The sequence below is a fragment of the Clinocottus analis genome, unplaced genomic scaffold, assembly GCF_023055335.1.
Source record: "Clinocottus analis isolate CAN_PGR_092001 unplaced genomic scaffold, fCliAna1.0.p SCAF_11, whole genome shotgun sequence".
Taxonomy (NCBI): domain Eukaryota; kingdom Metazoa; phylum Chordata; class Actinopteri; order Perciformes; family Cottidae; genus Clinocottus; species Clinocottus analis.
The window spans coordinates 18,385,151-18,404,938 of record NW_027175832.1 but is presented as its reverse complement, the minus strand read 5'-3'; the positions used below and the strand labels follow the sequence as shown (position 1 = coordinate 18,404,938).

The 19,788-nt window shown below is 43.5% G+C and overlaps 2 protein-coding genes across 2 annotated transcripts; both read right to left on the bottom strand.

Annotated features, from left to right (window-relative positions):
- Positions 1-418: 418 nt before the first annotated feature.
- On the bottom strand, positions 419-12,137 carry copa (COPI coat complex subunit alpha). Its single transcript, XM_068571000.1, has 30 exons — positions 11,945-12,137; positions 11,496-11,609; positions 11,333-11,406; positions 11,086-11,166; positions 10,899-10,975; positions 10,683-10,792; positions 8,915-9,024; positions 8,261-8,360; positions 7,941-8,159; positions 7,612-7,762; positions 7,429-7,495; positions 7,248-7,323; positions 7,068-7,150; positions 6,627-6,852; positions 6,094-6,232; positions 5,483-5,645; positions 5,133-5,279; positions 4,752-4,941; positions 4,567-4,662; positions 4,223-4,311; positions 3,945-4,068; positions 3,738-3,827; positions 3,542-3,645; positions 3,114-3,260; positions 2,846-2,986; positions 2,548-2,730; positions 2,294-2,404; positions 2,036-2,197; positions 1,253-1,447; positions 419-825 (listed from the first exon to the last, which is right to left on the bottom strand). The coding sequence occupies exons 1-30, from the start codon at positions 11,982-11,984 to the stop codon at positions 766-768; spliced, it is 3,669 nt and encodes a 1,222-aa protein (XP_068427101.1). The 5' UTR covers positions 11,985-12,137; the 3' UTR covers positions 419-765.
- Positions 12,138-12,715: 578 nt separating this feature from the next.
- Positions 12,716-17,522, bottom strand: pex19 (peroxisomal biogenesis factor 19). The gene is made up of 8 exons (XM_068599121.1): positions 17,406-17,522; positions 16,638-16,726; positions 16,020-16,182; positions 15,838-15,923; positions 15,557-15,742; positions 15,305-15,475; positions 15,012-15,056; positions 12,716-14,515 (listed from the first exon to the last, which is right to left on the bottom strand). Exons 1-8 carry the CDS (start codon positions 17,467-17,469, stop codon positions 14,429-14,431), a joined length of 891 nt encoding a protein of 296 aa, XP_068455222.1. The 5' UTR covers positions 17,470-17,522; the 3' UTR covers positions 12,716-14,428.
- Between the last annotated feature and the right edge of the window lie 2,266 nt (positions 17,523-19,788).

Here is a 19,788-nt window from a genome sequence, read left to right as displayed (position 1 = left end):
CTCAGCTCTGTGGTGAACTTTGGCTATTCTCTATTTTTATGTCTGCAATAAAACCCATCATCCTAATGCTGAACAAAACACATTGATTGGTTGATTATTATGTGCAGAACAAATAGATGATCTGTACTTTTAAAGATAAATATTACAAAATTAACAGACTGATATGACAAAATGTCTGATGTTCTTTTACAGTTTTCTGTGTTGGACATTTCAAATACAGTGCAGATTGATTTTCTGTGTACACTACTAGTACATATTTAAAAACATTCAGGTTAAATCCTGCTAAATGGGAAAGCTACAGCACCTGTTGTTAAAAATGTGTTCCTGCACCGAATAGTAGACGCAAAGGACTCTGGGTAATCCTCAGATTGACTGCAAAAGATAACTATTCATCTTTAAACACATCACGCAAACACCATTTCCGTTCATAAACAGCCATTTTTATTTTTAGTCCAGATACACAGAGCAGTGCTGCTCATTATATGCATTATTCATCTTACACAAGTCAGAAAAAAGACAACAGTTAGACAGTTTACAGTTCTAATGAAGCCACAGCACGGAGATGACGCATCAAAGAAGTAGCTTTTTGCAGGATAGGAGGTGCATGGAATAAGAGTTAAAAGGATTTAAGAGGTTTAACATTACTGTGAGCAAACGTGTATGTATATATATATTTCTGCTTTCATTTCTCGTGTTAATAGTTGTATTATTTCTCCAGAGTGAGTGTGGATGCATTTGTCTTTTTCTCAACTTCTCCACCTCCCCTTAACGGAACTGGAGTGGACTCACACGCAGACCGATCACATCCTTACCGATCTCTGTCACCTGGAAAACAAGGGGAAATTAAAGATTACAGTGGGGAAATATTGAAAAAAGATAACTCACTAATCTTCATTTCCAGTGACAGTAGAGACACAGACACAGTACACCTGAAAGCTTAAAACGACAAGTGAACACTACAAATTTGACTTAAGTCCAATAGGCAGAGAAACTCTCAAAACTAGCGATAATCTCAAAACCTAAAGATCCACAAGTGTGTTTATTTAGGTGTGACAATTTGTGACGCACAACTTCACATACATTTGACAATTCTTCATTAATAATTAAGTTAATTAACTCAGCTACTGTCACTTCGATTGAAAATATTTTCTCGCCACACTTTAGTGACTCTGATGATCTCACAAAAGTTTTCCTTTACAAATGTAGATTATAAATTATATCCAGGTGGATGGAGCCGTGCGCGGCGGCGTACCTGTGTGACCCTGCAGATCTGGCCTTTGTACATGGGGCAGTAGCAGGCTCCTGACAGAGGGCACTTCTCAACGGGACGTCCGCGGTACAGAGGGACGAAAGAGGCGCCACACAGGTCGAATGGGTTGTGGGGGTCGTAGTTCAACTGGTGGGCGTCTGTCAGAGTCTTCTCGCAGGCTGCCAAAATCTTGCGGGTCTGAATGGCGGGAAAAGACATTCAACGTGACGGAGAGACACGAGAAAGCAGTACAGTACTTTCAGAAAAGTGTTGCTGAAACTAAAACCCCGAAATGAGTCAACATTCTTGCTCCTCCAGGTCCCTCGTTTCGAAGTCAACAGGTCTTTTTTTTTCTAGACGCTTTCATAAGTTCTGTGGTTTTAACACAAGCTGAAGAGATTTCGATGTTTGCTCTACGATATAAAATACATCAGTTGACGTGTTTGCTATAGAGATTTTTTTCCTGCAGCAATCCAAAGGAAAAACAATACCATTGTTACCTCACTGTCTCTTATCTTTTTAGTGTGTTTTAACTTGTCTTGTTCTATGTTTTCTGTCTCTAACTGTGTTCTTTATGCTGCTGCCTGTCTTGGCCAGCTCTCCCTCGAAAAAGAGATTTTTAATCTCAATGGGACTCTGGTTAAATAAAGGTTTAAATAAAAATTGGCGTTTTGTCGAGGGAACTTTTGAGGTTTCCCTTCAAAAACCACATCATCTGTGCAGCTTTTTAAAATGTTAAAAACTCCAAAAAACACAGAACGAAGCAGCGGATGTCACGCAACAAACCTGCTGTGCGACGTCTGGCTTTGGCCCCAGCTCGAGCAGGCGGCGAGCGAAACTAGCGGCCGTCTTGAAGTTTCGCAGCTTGAAGAAGAGGTTCAGAGCTGTGCGCAACACCAGCACCATGTGGACTGGCTGGAGATTACAGTGGGTGAAATAAGCAGCCATCTGTAGGGAAACACACACAGACACACACATTAGATGGTCAGTCTACAACAGCAGCTTTTATCAATGAATGCGACGTCAGCAAGCTGCAGCATTTACCTCACACAGCCTCTTCTGCTGATCCAAAGTTTCTTTAGGCAACTTCTTCCTCTCCGTCTCCATGGTGAGACCCACAATGTACTCTCTGCATATTGTGATCAGCTGCTGAGCCTGGAAAAAAAACACACACATATTTAAAAGACACATTTCAGGTTTATAAGCAGCCCACATGGGCGTTGAAAAACAAACTGCCATAATTTGCGCTGCGATCGGAGTTTTAATTGATTGCAATTCACAGCCGGTTTGGGGCTCACCTCTGCGATCTCCTGCTTGTTATCCACCACCAGCAGAGGAACAGACAGCAGGATGACTCTGAAGCGATCGACAGCTTCCTCGAACCGCCCGGACGTAGTCAGCTGGTAGCACTGCTGCAGGCGGGCGATGAGGTCGGAGAGGCGCAGGCCCACAGCGGGCAATCCTTGCTTTGCGCCACAGTCCTGAAAAGAAATACTTGCTTATTTACAGTCACAAATCATTTCATTAGAAACAGGAAAGCAGGAGCACAGCACGGTTTTAATTCATCAATTGACAAAAATAACTTTTCGGCTGTACCTTCCAGTTCCTCTGGGGTTGGCTACGCAGGCACGGCAGGGAAGGCAGCCCCAGGTAACAGGTGCGGCCTCTGGACAGCGTCTGCATGAACAGCGACTTGTAGGGCTCGAAGTTCACGACTCCGACCTGGTCGTGGAGCAACTGGGGTACACAAGTAGAACCATGAATGCCGGTATAATGCGTGAAATATCAGTTTCAACACCGTCATCCCTTCTGTGCTTGGCCCACTAACTAGAAACCAGCAAACGATACGAATCGTTGTACATACTCTCATTGCGGTTTCGTAGGAGCCAGCCAGGATGTGGTCCACTGGCAGCTGGGAGTTGTTGCACCACAACTGCGTGGGACTCATGCCCTTGGTCGGCGGGACGAAGAAGCCGTCTTCTGCTCCTCCACCTGCACCGGCCGGCAGGTCCTGATGGATACGAGAAAGACATTGGAGTTAAAAGTCTTAAAAACGTTCACCAGAGCAGAGAAGAAGAGGAAACGTGTCAGTATACCGGTTAGCTGAGGCTTGTCAGAAAATATTGGCTTGTCACTTAAACAGAACAGTAATAAAACAATTAAAAATTAAACAGTAAGAAGAATATTAAATATACTGATGGAATAAAAATGTGTAGAAAAATACTTAAAATGTGTAGAAAAATACTTCAAACATAATAAACTCTGTTTTATTAGTGTTGGGAATTCTCTCACCAGCTCTGGAGGAAGGTCCAGATCTTCCTCCACCTCCCAGCCTCCTCCCTCCTCTTTTATCCCACCTTCCTCTCCTGATCCATCCTGGGCATCCATGAAACCATCTGAGAGACAGAGAAATGTTCATTTATTTAAACAGATGATGTGGACCAATCCGCTCACTTTAAGATCAGGTTTCAATCTTCACTGATTTTACCTTCATCCAGCTGAAGCTCGGCATCGTCTCCCCAGCCTTCGCCTCCTGGGGCTTCCATGTCGGGGTCGGCAGCCATCTGACCAGCTTTCCCTACAGCAGAAAAACACGGTTCTCACTCTGCGACCAAACCAGCGACCACAACAAAGAAATTTATTGTCCTTTTATTCTGACTTTAAACAACTGGACTGATGCAGATTCACGACTCACCCTTTGCCGAAATGGCTCCCTCAAAGAAGCCCTTTGACACGGTGAGCAGAGGCCAGTTGGTGTCCAGAGGGTTGATGGGGGGAGACGGCTGCAGCAGCTGTGCATTGGGATCAACCTCTGGCACCTGCAGGGCAAAAGTCTCATTATTTAATTGAGATTATGCATTTGTGCTGCACAGACACAAAACGATTGAGAGCGCTGCTTCTGTTTCAGACTGCAAAGTTATCGCGGTTCATTGCGTGTATAAAAGCTTAAGAGAATGGTTTCTAAAAACACACCGTCTCCTTTTCTGGGTCAAAGGTCTCCTTCAGCGCCTCAGCCTCTTCATCCAGCCCGTGAGTGGCCGCAGTCAGGTAAGCCAGAGACTCTGGAAACACACACAAACACATGTTGGCTTTTGTTCTATTGTCTACAATAAAAAAGTGGAAATTCAATATAAATACATTAGTTGGTTCCTATTTGTAAAATTGAACAAGCTGGGTCATGAACTAAAAACAGGATAATTAATGGCTGGCATATGCAGGTGACAGGTTAAACTCATAATTATACTGTAAAAGAAGAGTGGAAAGAGAAAAACAGAAAGAATATGAATGAATATGATGACGGCGACGCTTAAACTCACTCTGTCCACAGTTCTTGAGGATGCGGACCCTCTCGCTGACGTCTCCCAGGTAGAGAGCAGCCTGGTAATGGCCGCTCATGTCCTTCCTGATCTCAGCTGCAAAACGAGAGCATTGGATATAAGTTCACAGATGGAACGAGACACACAAACCTCCGACCGAACCAACGGGAGTCTCCATCGCTCACCGATCTTCATCATCTTGCGCAGCTTGGCCAGGTTGCCGGTGATGAGGTAGAGGAAGGTGAGCTTGTCAAAGTTCTTGGTCCTCTGGTAGCACATCTCCACGACCTGGTGGTGACCCTGCAGCAGCGCCGCTTCACCCAGACGCTCCCAGCAGCTGCGCTCATCCAGGGCCTTGGCGGCCTCCAGAGCCACCTGAAGCATGCAGGGAGATTCATTTTGAGTTTAATGCAAGAAAAATGATCCAAAACAGCAAAGCGGGGAATTCAAGCTAGAGGATAAGCAGCTGAAATTGTTATTATGGTCATTTTGGCTGAAAACCTGCAATAGCACATTAAAAAAAATTATAATAGTGCATGTCATGAATTAGAAACAGTGACGCTCACCTCGATGTTTCCACACTCCAGAGCCAGACTAAAGCGCGTCTTCTCATCTTTGACAAAGTGCAGCGCCACCTCTGGGTAGCCTTTCTTCTGCAGGTAGGCAATGATGGACTGGCCCACCAGCTTGGCGTTACGCACCATATGGAGCACCTGGAGGAACAACGAGAAGGGGAATTATGTCTTGAACCAGAATCAAATGATTGGCAGCACAAGGTTCATGGCGGTAGAAATGTCTCGGAAATGGAGATTAGAGACGCAGCGTCGTTACAATCCACAACACCTTCCTACATTGTTACACGTTAAGTACAATATTGCGAGGAAGCCGGTGCGGCGCGCTTTAATAATTGTCTCACCTCGTCGTATTTGCGGTTGACCAGGGCCAGTTTGAAGCGGTACTCTGTGGGGTCGATGGTGAGGACGCGCGGCCTGCACTCCCTGTCCAGGCAGTAAACGCTGTTTCCTCTCACGCGGGTCACATAGATGGGCAGGTCCAACGTCCTGATGATGCCGTGATCGCTGCAGGGAAACACAATGAAACGTGAACATTGAGCATGACGGAAGTTTCACCAGTTTGATGCGTGTGGCATTCTGCTTTTTTACGTGTAAAAAATAAATACATATGAATCTAATGTTACAGGTTTCCTTGTTTTGGGGAAGACGCTGGTTTTCCCCACACACTTGCATGAGACCGAACAGTCTTATGCATTTACATGCAGTGTTTTTATATCACAGAGCAAACCTGCAGGAACTGCTTTCATCTTCCAAATCAGGTCAGTGACATTGAATGAAAACTGTGTGCCCTTCATTCGTCTACACATCCGGTAAATACTACAACATCTCGGCAAGATCGCACACTGCTGAATATCTAGTTTGCTTTTTTAAGAGTTAAACTACACTCTTGAGAGTTAGGCTCCACCGCTGTGGACTGAACAGAGTTGTCTGATAACAGACTTGGATCACATACCCAGAGGTTAGGGCGTATTTGATGTGGTTAGAGGTGGTGTAGATGAAGACTCCGCTCTCGTCCCAGGCTCCACTCTTCACCCTGATGTTCTCGTGAATGTTGCAAAGACTCTCCAGCTTGCGGTTGCAGATCATGATGGCTGAGCGACGGGGACAAAAAGAAGAAAATTTAGAATGAGGTTGTTTTGTTGGAGAAACGCTGCAGATGAAGATCCAAATTTTGAACTTTTGGTGGTGAAGAGCATCTTGACATTCCCCGTCTTGTTTGAACCAATGACAAACTGCTAAATGGTACTTTTACCAACATTCACAAATAAAACACAGCATCTTCCGAGTGCAAGTTACTTGAACAGTTGTGTCATGCAAATGTGTTAAATATGCATGACTTTGGTAAAGTGGACAAGATTTATTTGACCCGCCTTATGATAAACATGGTTTGAATTAGAGCCTCAGCAGCACAAACGAAGACAGAATAAGACATTTCGACTCTGCGATGAGTATCCTTGTCTGCAGACATCCGTCTCATCGACCCACCGTGTTTGGCCAGCAGAGCCACGTGGCTGGTGTCGGCGCTCCACACCACGTACTTGACCTTGGCGATCTTCACGGTGGCCAGAGAGCGTTTCTGCTGCACGTCGAACAGCGTGACGCCGTCGGCGTCGCGCAGCAGCAGCGAGCCCGTCCCGGCGTAGAAGATCTCCTCACAGCTCGGCACCTGAACTTTCTTCACTATTTCATTCTTCAGGTTCTTGATCAGCAGCTGCACCAGGAGAGATAAATGTCGATAAGCCGATACGAAGTCAGATAAACCAAAAAAAAATATTAGAACAATACAGAGTGCAGATATAAAGATTGAAAGATATTTTTAGTAAAAAATGTTTTGCAAAATGGGAAAAATTCCCAACGTTTCAAGATGAAATCCATATTAAGTTATTACTCTTTTCATTTCTTTCCTCGACCTGCAGATGGACTTACAGAGTGCATCCGGTCCAAGACGGCGAACCTGTTCCTGGCCACCCAGACTGCAGTCAGACCAGAGGACCTCTTCCCCTCCGGTGCTGAGAAAGAAAAAAACAAAAAACAGGTCCAATTTCTTGGCATCCATGCAACACCTTCAACACAAAGCGTGAGGAAAAAAAACAGTCGTTTCTGTACCATCAGGGTTCTGAGAGTCGCTCTCCTTGGGAATAGAGTACAGGTCATAGGTGCTGTTCTCCAGGTTGGTCGCCCTCTGCAGGAAGTAAAGAGCATTGTATGAAACATATGGAAAACATGATAACTGTACCAGTGAGGGATTAACATTTGGGTTTTATTTTTGGAATGGAAGGATTCTTACGGTGCAGAGCAGGACAGCGTTCTCAGCAGGGTTGTAAGACATGCTGAACACCGGGAACTTAGACCCACTAGAACCAGAAAACAGCACATTTACACTCACTTGCATCCAAACGCTTCGACTAAATTCTGAAAATGAGCCAGTGTGAGGTTGGGCTGCGAGCGGAAACCACTTAAAATGGCCGACCTGCGCAGCTGCATGACAGCAGTGTCCTTGCTGCTGTTGAAGTCCAGCTGGCGGAGGAAGCGGTCCTTGACATAGTACAACATGTTCCCGTGCACGGCGTACGCCGGACGCTCGCGCTCGAGCTTAAACACAATCATGCCGCTGTCATGACCTGAAGGAAGACACAGACCAGCTTTCAGTGTAATAGGCACATATGCAAAGATACACACCCAAGTGTTTTTGTGTGTGAAATTGTAATAAAGTACAGAAATGAAATGCCTTTTAATGTAGAGAAGACTTAGTTTGACTTCATTTAATGTGTTCAGAGGCAGAGCAGAGGGAGCACCTACCGGCGGCGAACAGGTTGAGGTTCGGGTGAGCCCCCAGCACCCAGAAGCGATCGTGGTCCCGGCGGAAGGTCTGCACTCCGGTCCTCTTGGACATATCCCACACGCGGATGCTCTTGTCCTCGGAGTTGGACAGGATGAGCTCCTGGCGCGGGTGGAAAACGGCACAGGACACGTTGTTGTAGTGACCGCGGCACGTGTCCAGCTCCCACGCCTTGGATTCTGGGAGTGGTGGGAGGCGGAGGGGAAAAAAGGAATGTTAACACTAGGTATGAGTGGGGAAAAATCAATTATTAAAATAGTTTGAGTCAGTAGACGCATACCGTTCATTCTCCAGATCTTGACCTGCCTGTCGTCGGCTCCGGACACAATGAGGGGCATGGTGGGGTGGAAGGCGGCCCAGTTGACTCCGCGGTCGTGACCCTACACACAGATTTACACAGTCAAGTCCCAAAAATCTAAACTGGAGATCCAACAGCCGTGCATGCGCTTTGGCTAAGGACTCGAGACTTTCTCTACAACTGAGGAAGGGAAAAAAAGAAGTGTCAAATTACAACAAAATAAAATGACCTCTAGTTTTGAGTGCGCCTGGTTGCATCTACATCTTTCATTACTTGCATATGATGACGCACCACTGTCACCAATGTTGAAAACCAACTTGGGCAATGCTGTTATTATATAGACATTTCTTGACCCTGAGGAGCAAATACTCAAAAAGAAGAACGTGACGCCTTCATTTACAAATTTTCTATGACAGTAACTTTGAAGATGGTGACTATTTGGGAATTATCTTTGGCTTTTCCAGTGGAAAGGAAACATTAACCACGCAGGGACACAAATGATTTCTTAAAAAAAGGAGTTTCCAGTGAGCGCGACCCCACCAGATGAACAATATCCGTCGCTCACCTGTCAAAAGTTACAGGTCGATTCACTCAAACTCAGACTGAGTCATACATGTAAACCGCGTCACTCCTCACCTCAAGGACGTGCTTGACGACAGCATCCGAGGCGCCGAACAAGTCGACGCCGGAGATGCCGCGCACATCCGTCTCCACGGCGCCCGGAGACAGGTTCTTCTTCCTCAGACCTGGAACCAACAATCAGGGCATCGCGTGCAAAGAAGGAGCCATATTCATGTTAAACAAGGCAACACCAAAATACAGAAAGGGGGGGAAAACAAGGGAGAACCTACTGAAATAATTAACTATTAAGGAAGAACTGTTGAACTCTTCAACACACACATGGTCAAAAAACACCAACACAACCTTTGCTCTCTCAGTGCCTGCATCTTGAGTCTGGAAACAATCATTGTTTTAATTATAAAAGTTGATTTGGTTAATGAATCACACACACGCGTAGAGACGAAAACGTCAATCACATGATTGACTGGACTTGCAGTGAAAGATAACGATTAGATCCCAGACTCAAAAGAGATCAGGATAAAAAATGATTGAGAAAACACAGTTTGCATTCATGATTCCTGACGATTAAAGCGATGTGGTGAACGGAGAGTTCAACAGCACCGGAGAGATCACACAGCGGGGAAGGAGATGGCACTGGGAACTCATGTGCAGGTGTAGATGTTTCCAGGGAGAGCATGGGATAAGGAGGTCACAGGGAGAGCGCAGACTTGGCTGATGTGGATGGGGGTGGGGGGGTGGATGGTGGTGCCTGGCGTTGTAAAAGACGTGCTCTGATGGGGCGTTGGATGTAGGAAATATTAGGAGGTTTTTTTGTTTAATGAAAGGCTTATGTAACATGCAGCGTTAATAGAATGAGACATGTCACAGTCGTGGGTTAGGAATTAAGTTGGTAACAATATGGTAACTTTCCCCACGAGAAATATAAACCTTGTTGTATATTTCATGTTATATTTTGAGTAGTAGAGCGTGCAAATGTCATGCCAGGAGTATAAAACACTTCCAAAGCAGTATTGAGAAAGTTTAGGTTAATAATATATACGGTTTCAAACCAGTTAGTAGTTATGGTCGTTTTACTTGATGCATTTTATACCAATGGGAAGATAGCCGTATCGAAAGGAGAATGGACTTCCTACAATTAAAGTGTGCAAAGTTAGCCTTCCTTTCAAGTTAAATGGATGCCGTGCATGTAGCATGGTGAGTCATACGTGCATATTCTTCACCCTGTTATGATGTAGGAGCTCATAGAAGCTGGATGCATGGATGCAACCATGCAGTTTGCTCGAAAATGTGAAAGCAAATGTATTCCCGGGGACAGGTAAAGGTCACGTCATACGCATGTTCACAGGTAAGAGAGTGATAGAAGATGCAAGTCAATTAATGGTTATTAGTTAGTACGAGCAGAAAAGAAACAAAGCAAGAAATACAATCAACAATAAAAGATTTTAAGAGCATGCAGAACCACAGAAACACCTCCCCTTTCCTATTTGCTCTTTTTCTCCCACATATTTCATTACATTCTACCCTGTAAATTCTTTCTTGATTGATAACACCTTACAGTTCAGTGTTTCATTCAGAAATAGCATACTATAAATTGGTTCTGACAATACATCTATTTCCCTGTCTGACCTTATCCTAAAAGGAGAGGTGTTTCTGCAAAGCCCATAGAGATTCGTCCTCTACAAGTAAGAGAGGAAGAAGAGGTGGACCAGAACTATAATTCATCCTGTTCCTGCTTCTTCCTCTTCCTGCAAACCACTCTACCCTCCCACCCCTTCCTCAACCCAGCCCGCTGTCCTCTGGTCAGCCGTCCCCAGGCGCTCACCGGAAATATCCCACACACGCACAGTCTGGTCCAGACTGGCCGACACCACCAGGTCCTCAGATGGGTGGAACTGGGCGCACATCACATAGTGATTGTGGCCGGTCAGCACACTGTGGACGAGAGGTGGAAAAAGGGGATGAATTGAGAATTAGAATATAGGTGTAAAAACATTAATAATTGCAATGCTTTTGATTTGAACTTTAACGCGTGTCTTACCAGACGCAGGTTCTTGACTGCCAGTTCCAGATGCGAATAGTCTGGTCATCTGAGGCGCTCAGAATCCAGGGGTACTCCTACAGTAATGCAAATGTTCGAGTTAATTAAATAATGTCATTATGTACCTGGAAATCAGTGACGAAATGGATGAGAAGCAGATATATTTAATGGCATCAGGACAACTTACATGGTGGAAGAAGGTAGTTCTGATGTAGTCAAGGTGTCCAAGGAGAGTGAAGAGGCAGCGTCTCAGTTTGTAGTTCCACACCTGAACAAGTAGGAATATTTACTCAGCATGTACATGTTGAACATATTGGCATAATCTAATAAGAATATGAGAGATTCTTCATCCACAGGTCATAACTGCACTATGCAATATATCACATCAAACTTAACGAAAGCATGAAAACATATTAATGGGAAGGCAGTCTCACCTTGATTTTGTAATCATCTCCTCCTGACACGAACAGAGGCTGCTGTTTGTGGAAATCGATTCCTCTGACAGGACCTGGGGCCGAAACACACGTCAATTAAATCCCATATCTACTTAAATAATCTGATAATGCACAACACGGGCCACGTCACTGCCTGTCTCACCATCGTGCTCGTCAAACTTGTCAATCAGAGTACACATCCGATAGTCCCACAGCTGGATGACTCCGTTATGCAAACTCGCAAGAACCCATGGCCTTTTCGGATGAAAGCTCAGGCCTGGAATGTAAAACACCTCATAATGTCAATTAAAACATATATATGATTAAAACCTCAGCTGATGGGAAGCCAGCTTGCTTCATATTATATATATATTAGCAAGGAAAGCTTAGCTAAATATGGGAAGCTAGCTAGTAAGTTAAGCCAGCTGACGTTAAATAGCTAAAGACACGTGACATACATATTATGAAGTTAGTATGTATAAGCATTTTAAAAGAAGGAATTCATTTATTTATTTATATACATATCGTATATATAAAATGATACATAACTGAGCCGGATAACGTCAAGTAGCTAACACTAGCTCCTCAGCTAACTGCAGCTGACAAACTCACCTTTGACGCGGGCCGACTTTGTTTCAAATTTAGTTAACATCGTCCCTTTTGACAGTGACACACGTCGCGATGTTAACGCTGCGGTAAGAAGTAAAAATCCCCCACGAACAATAAAAACAACTCAAATACTCCGGACAGGTGAAATCGGTCGGCCTGATCGCCTTCGGTCGTTCAGCCGATCCTCCTGTTTCCTGACACGTCGCCCGTTTTGTTTTCCGGTTTTGAACAATAAAGTTTTGCTGGGAACATTTTCTTTTACGCCGGAAGTTCCACGGCGGCGGAAGATAGAACCGTAACACATAGACCGGAAATGACGGAAGCCCGGTTGACTCAATCATTACATCTTCTCTAAGTGGTCTATTTCTAGTCCGGATATTTACAAAAATACCTGGGCGGTTTCTCCAGCTGATGAAAAATGGAAAACTCAACTGAAAGCTCTAAAACAAAAAGCTAATAAGTGGGTCTTTGAGACAAGCTTTTTTGAGGGCTTGAACTCATTATTAATTAGTAAAGCTCTGGTTTCAAAATAATTCTAAATGAATGTCAGCAATGAATACAACCCATGTCACCGTACACCATTTTTATTGCTATATTTCTACATTTGCAAATCAATAATGTACGTATGTATGCAGATATATCTCTGCTAATGCACTTATTTTTAACATACTTACATATTTCATGCACAGCTACATGCACACACACAGATGTTTATGATTATTTTCTTTGAAGCTTATGTTTTCTTGGATGTGTGACAATTTTAACTGCAATTCTGACAGTTCAAACGACAAATAAACTTTTAAATAGACTATTGGATTTTTTACTCTATAGCAAATGTAATGACAATGGAATGTTTTAATCTATAATTCAACTAGTTGTCTAATAAACAAACAAAACAGCAAAATATAACCTGAGGAACTGGACAATATCTGAAAATAAATATTATATTAAGTCACTTGCTGCTGCTACTTATGTAAAATAAATGACTAATAATCCACAACATCAAAAAAGATTTGCATTATACCATTATTTTATTTAATATATTTACAAAGCAAGACTTTGTCAAATAACAGGATGCTTCTTTTTTGCGGCGCTGTGGGGATGTTTGCATCGGCCCTGAGAGTTGAATAGATTGCACCCCCCTTTCGTGGACCTCAACAGCAGCCTCCCCTCAGCCGTGTTTACTGTAAATCTGTTATCTTTTCATTGCATGGCTGACTGAATCCTTTCACAGTACCCCTTTATTATAGTTGTTGATGAGCTGATGGTCGTGTGACTTCTAGTCCTCTCTCTACGGTCACAAGGTACAATTCGTCCACTGGTGAAAAAGTGGCCGCTGGAGTAAACAAACCCACCAAGCACAGCCAACACTTCGTCAGGCCGCGGATGTTTCACCCAACAGTTCATCTGTATGAACGACTGATATGCTTCTCTCCTCGTGCAACACAACTCTGGAAAGAATATTGATGTACAGGACAAAGGTACATGGTGGTAAACACTCCTGAATATCCCTCAAGTGTTTTTTTCTGTCCTAGCAGGGGAGCCCATAGCAAAGAAAGCGTCACTCTGCACATTAAAAACACTGGGAATCACAAGGGCAGCACTTTGCACAGCAACTCTACACTCAGCACAGCAAAAGGCATACAGGAATCGTCTCAATTATTCCAAATGAATACAAGGGATCAGGGCGATAACACACAGGGGGGGGCTTGTTAAATTAGCCGGCTGAATTACAGTTGGCGCTGGGAAGTCCTCATGAGGTGTTCAAACCTTTTCTAGTATTTTTAATCATTTAAATAATTAACAAATGTACATTACCTTTATCTTTCACTTGCATTACATATTAATAAGTAGTTAACTCGTTACATCCTCTACAGCCTGTACAAAAACATAGGTGAGTGTTGGATGAAGTACCAAAGAATTATCACTTAGTTGGGTGTAAAATTGCAACGATATTGCAGAATTCACACGTCTTTAAAAACTATATTCTTGAGTGTTTAGCTGAATGACAGAAAAATCTAAAAGACCTAGAATAATAACTTAAAGTCATTTTGCAAAGGCACTGTTAATACCCGTGAGGTGGCTTGATAGATTTTACCATGAGGCTAAACAGTTTGGTAAAAACAACATGAAGAATGTTTTCTTTGTTAAAGAAATGCTGTTAAAACTAAACCGTGTAAGAGCTGCGGCAACCGCTGACCAACTAATGCAGAGCTGTTGAAATGTTCTCAGCTGTGCGTTCAGTGATTTTAGACAGGAGAGAGTGTGTATGTGTGTGAGTGGTTCCTGTTGGTTTTCGTGCCTCCTCCTGTTGTTGTTGTTGTTGTTTTCTACATCCACACACCTTCCAGTTGACGGAGAGCAGTGTCGAACGGTCTGGTCACACCCCTGCCTGACCGTCGCCTCACACTCCTTCACTCCCTGCCTGTCGCTGACGCACACAGAGAAGTGGCTCCGGTGCTTCTGAAGGGCCGCACCGCTACCTCTTCACATGATGGAGCACTGGTCTGCCGCCCCGGCCCCGGCACCTCCTGGGAGGTTGAGGGACTCCATGTCAAAGTTGAAGCCCGGAGGCTGGTGGGGAAGAGGACAAAGGAAGAATGCCGTCATGTCGGAGTTAGGTGAAAATTACTATATTTTAGGAGGAGATATATATATATATTTTTTTCTCAATATTTTTTTAAATATAATACTATTCCTGTGATGTACACTTTTTGCATCAATATGATGAAGTATCTTTGTTTGTAAAGTATTTACTTCATTTCATTAGCTGAAAATACAAATCCAAGCCTGGTTGTTTAATCCGTAAGCAGTTCACAAGTCATGTTTCCTGAACTTGTAAACAAATGAAATAAATGCCAATATTGCAATTTGTTCAAGCAACAGCTCAGGACAGGTATGTTGTGATTATATCACATGCTAAGGGTAGTTTGGCAAGAAAAAGCGTCCTGAAGTCAGCTATTGCTTTCATAAACAGTATGGCAATATAAACGTGATAGACAGGGTCCCAATCAAAAAGTGTTTTTCTCCCTCAATAGGTAATAAAGCTCACAATAGTGCTGAAACTTACCGCATCGCCTGCTAGCTCTTTGGGTGGCTGGCCCAGGTCCTGAAGCTGCAAGCAAAAACATCATAATATGTGACGTTTCATTCTTTCCAAACAAACAAACAACACGACTGTTTGTGAGCTATGCTGGGAGTTTCCACTTGCGATAGTAGCTAATTCAGGCTGACTCCCAATCCAAATATTCAACAAGTACAACTCAAAAGACATCAGAACAAACCTAGAAAAGAGATTGATTCCGTTCGATGACAATTAACAATTTCAGCAACCAAGAGGTCAGAAATGTGAAGCGCGGTTACCTTTTGCATCAGGTCCATGATGCTCTCGAACGCGCCTTCTTTATCTCTGGCCCCCTGATCCTCGATCTCGAAGTTCCTACAGATCTCCCCCATGATTTGGGCCTGCTGCCCATAGCGCTGGTAGTCCTCTGGGCTAAGGCTCGGCTTGTTGGCTTCCAACCATTCTGGGTACTGCGAGGTGAAGGAAAATTCATGAGTGACTCTCGCGAAAAGAAACCACGCACCGTGGTGACCGTGAAACAAAATGAACACCTTAGCTGTGATCTCTTTGAGAGATGGATAAAGCACTTCCTTGGAGAGGAGATTCTGCATGATGGACTGCATGATGGGCAGGATGTTTCCGTCATCACCGCCTCCTCCTCCTCCTCCTTCGCCACCCTCCTCCAATCCCAGGCCTTCTAGAGCCTTGACAAGGTCGTCTCCAGCTAGTCCTGAGGACTGGAAGAGAACAATAACAATAGTCAGTAAACTGTTCCATGTTTGCATCGTCTCTTAAGAGTTTCATAACAATTGACGGATTCTGATTTACCCACCTGCAGATTATCTGCATTTTTGGCAAGGCCACGCAGGGTGTCTTTAAGACAGCAAGTGAATTCCTGCTGTGAGGCCGTGTCAGTGCCTGTACAGAAAAAAATGCAACATTTAGGCTACTGAACAAAAACAGTACACAGAAGAACAAATCCAAAACCACGGATAAGCAAATTGGAGACCATACCAACTTTGCCCGCGGCCTCTGACAGTTTATGGAAGTGCTGCAGTAATTCTGGCTCCTCGTGGGCCAGCTCAGTCATGGCCTTCTCCCACTCCTCTCTGGCTTGGGACGCCATGTCCCCCTCAAAGAGAGTCTCAAAGAGTTTGCTGTCTTCAAGCAGAGGCGGCTACACAGGCAAATAAAACGCATGTCAAGCTCCTTCTTCACACTTCTGAGAAATCCTGTGAGTGCTTAATTGTATAAAGTAAGATTTTCTATATAATTGTTCTTTTTTTCAGACAAATTTGCTCTTGACCGTCATTGACTGTGATGATCAGTATCTACTAGACAATTTCTGGTCCAAAAACTGTTGTTGCAACTGAGAAAGTATTTTTTTTTTTTTAGTTGGGCGGGGACTGAACTTTGGAAACTTGCGCAATCACCAACAAGCTGAATGTAACACTTAGCAGCAGCGAAGGTCAGCAAGTAATACAACTAAGAAAATAGAGAAAGAGCACCTGAGCAAGTTGTGGACTAATAACAACAGAGGCAAACAAATGCATCCTTATATATCTTTCAGAGTTTAACAGGGTGTAAATCATAAAACTGCTCCATCGTAAACAAAAACAACTACCAACAGACCTTCTCTGCACCGCTGTTGGCTGAGGAGGAAGCAGCTGCTGGTTCAGGGGCCGGAGGGGCCGATGTCTTGTCAAAGTCATCCAGCGCACCTTAAAGAAAAACATAACATTACAACCATGCCCGTGCCAATAATTAAAAAAAGCATAAGCCATTCCCTATGTTAGAGTCATGCATCTCAAAACATACAAACTAGAGTACATCAATTATACACAAGCAAACACGTCTCACTTTTCAAGTTGACAAGCAAAACCCTCGATCCGTTAAAATGAAAACACCTGCAGTTAACCTTCGGTCGAGGAGTCAAACACACATTAAATCTGCATCGTGCATCATTATTATTGCTATTATTATTCGTGTCTGCGGTGGAGACAACGTATGGGTTCCCGACATTTGTTTTAAATACTGGACACATTTAAAGCACATATCCGAGGACGTCTTTTAATCAGAGGCTGGACGGAGGGAATGACCCCGGCTGACGTCGGTGGATCCCGGGTCACTGCTCGCGGAGTTAGCCGACATAAAAGTGGTTTATCACACGTCCACATAGCACGTGCACAGTTTTAATGAATTGTTTTGGATAATAAAATCCCCCACTGTCCGACTGTCATTGATGCATTCAGCTACTTTTGGTCGAAATTAAGGACCCCGGGAGGTCCCACCGAGCACACAAGCTAACCCCGGAGAGGAGGAGAAAAACGGGGTCTTTGTACTGGACTCGAGTGAGGAGAGAAAGGGTCGCTGTAAATGAACTCAATGTCAAACACTCACTGTCCAATAATTCGTCCAATTCTGCATCGTGTCCGGTGGACGGCTCCCCTGTTCCCGACGCCATGACGTTACCTTTCTCCAAAACACCCACCGAAGCAGCAGCAGCAGCACCGAGCGGGGGCTCCGAAAAATGACGTATTGGGAAAAAAAGTCGCAGGAAATATGACGTCAGGACGAAAGGCCTAGAAGAGGAATCTGGCGCCATCTAGTGGCAGTGGTTAAACAAAGACTCCCAAAGGTTTTTTTTTCTTCTTTTTTACATAAAACAGTAAAAGAACAGCTGACATTTAATGTCATGTCAGTATGTTCGTTTATAATACTTATCTTTAAAACTACTGATTGTCTTATTGGTCACACACATTTGAATTGATTTCCATTGTTTGCTACTTCGCTACATATTAGAGGCCAATACTGTACTTTCTACTTCACTATGCTTATTTGACAACATACAAATAATATAATAAGATTGTAACTGCTAATAGCATAAGAAAATGTATAAAATAAAGCACAAAAATATCAGTTTCAAGTGTATACAGTGCACTATGCATTGCTACAAATGTATCAAGTTGTGACATGAGGTCACAGCAGCAGCTGTTCACAGACAAACAATTGCACTTCAATATGAAATGGACATAAAATAAAAGTGTAGTCAAGATGGATGGGGGTGCTTGTGAACCCCCATCCATCTTGACTACACTGGCACTAATGAGCCGAGAGTGGTGGACGTGTCTATCGTGAACCACAAGTCTGCAGGGAGCGATGGTGTTGTCTTCCTGCTAATGTTTTCTGTGAGGGTGTGGCGCAGTCAGTGAATGTTTGGTGTGTTTGTATGTCAGCTGGTGTAGAAATGATGTATACTTCTTAAATAAAAAGTAACTTCTTCCCTCCACACAGGGTGAGGAACTGTAAAAAACCAAATGTTGCACTCGATTATATCAAAAATGCTTTGGATGGGAAACGTCCTCAAACGTTATGAGCATACACTCTTTCTTTAGCATATGTCTCTAATTATATGATGTTTCATGGCCTATGACTCCAGAGGGGAACTTTCCCTTACACAAAGTTTAGTTTCGGAGTCAAGTGGTCTGCTATATCTGTACGTTCCGGACTGGAGACAAAACACATCATTGTTGTTCTTAAGACTGAACAACATGGATGACTGGAGGAAGGTTCACGATCAGTGCAAGACGTCGTGAGAGCTTGTGTGACTGTGTGCTTCATGTATTTAAGAGGTAACATTCATTGCAATACGGAGGTATCGTTGTGTCGATTAGTCTGGAAGTGTAAATTTAAAATAGTAAAATTGATGATTGATATTATTCTAGACTTTATTTGATATGGACGACACAGCAGCATTAGAGTTATAACACACATCTTTGCATAAAAAACAGATGTACTGTAAGAGGGTAACTTACTCCTCATACACACACACACACGCACACTCACACACACACACACACACACGCACACTCACACACACACACACACACACACACACGCACACAATAGTATAATCGGTGCAAAGGAATGTGAGCAGTTTTGTCAAATTAAAGCAATCTTGTAAGAATGTGCATGTGAGAGCAAACCTCCCTCCCTTTCTGTCTCAGACACTTTTTTTCAACACGACAGGAAACCCGTCATTTTACACCACTGGGTAAATAAAACACTGTTGCTCAGCAACGCATACAAATAGTCCGACGATAGAGACTTCATCAGTGACAAATATTTAGTGTCGATAGTAACACCGATGATAGGGAAATACAAACAAAGATGACGACGTTGTCATCAGGAATACTTGATGGCGGGGTTTCCAGAAGTAAAACAGCCCACTTCCTGTTGAATCATACAGATTAAATCCGTCATTTTAGGAATTAAACTACTCATATTGCAGTTTTTATTTCTGTTTTTCTTTTTCTATATTGATGACACATACCCTATACGTCCAGGTGTTGCCGAAGCTCATCGGATGTTAAAAGAAAAACGTCAATAAACTAAAGTGCACTTTTATTTCCCCAAAACAGGGATGATACGTCGTGATTTTTAGAAGCAGATACAGATAACATCCATTTTCACAGACAAGAGCGATGTATTTAAAAAAAAGAAAGAAAATAAAATACATATATGTATAGATATATACATATATATCTATAGATATATTAGAAAACTAATGAAGTAATGTGCAGTGCAAAGGGAGGGTAAACTTCTGCTGCGCTGCATCGCCTGTGTTAAGTAAACCCGTGTCTCGGTCTGCAGGCTGCAGGCTGCGTTAGGAGGAGCAGGAGGAGAGTTGAGCAGATGTGAATAACGGTGCAGACATTTGATGCCTAATTTGGTTTACTGGGCGGGGGAGCTGCTCTTTTGAGCTGCTGGTCAAATCAGAGGA

Bases quoted from the DNA above. Each gene is read 5' to 3' on its own strand.
- copa (XM_068571000.1), bottom strand. From the start codon at position 11,984: ATGTTAACTAAATTTGAAACAAAGTCGGCCCGCGTCAAAG. The intron at 7,496-7,611 runs GTCGGCCATTTT...TTCTGGTTCTAG, and splicing joins GCTGTCATGCAGCTGCGCAG to TGGGTCTAAGTTCCCGGTGT. The intron at 3,828-3,944 runs GTGAGTCGTGAA...TTTCTGCTGTAG, and splicing joins GGGAGCCATTTCGGCAAAGG to GGAAAGCTGGTCAGATGGCT.
- pex19 (XM_068599121.1), bottom strand. From the start codon at position 17,469: ATGGCGTCGGGAACAGGGGAGCCGTCCACCGGACACGATGCAGAATTG. The intron at 16,183-16,637 runs GTCTGTTGGTAG...TTGCCTGTGTAG, and splicing joins CCAACAGCGGTGCAGAGAAG to CCGCCTCTGCTTGAAGACAG. The intron at 14,516-15,011 runs GTAAGTTTCAGC...CTTCCCCACCAG, and splicing joins AAGAGCTAGCAGGCGATGCG to CCTCCGGGCTTCAACTTTGA.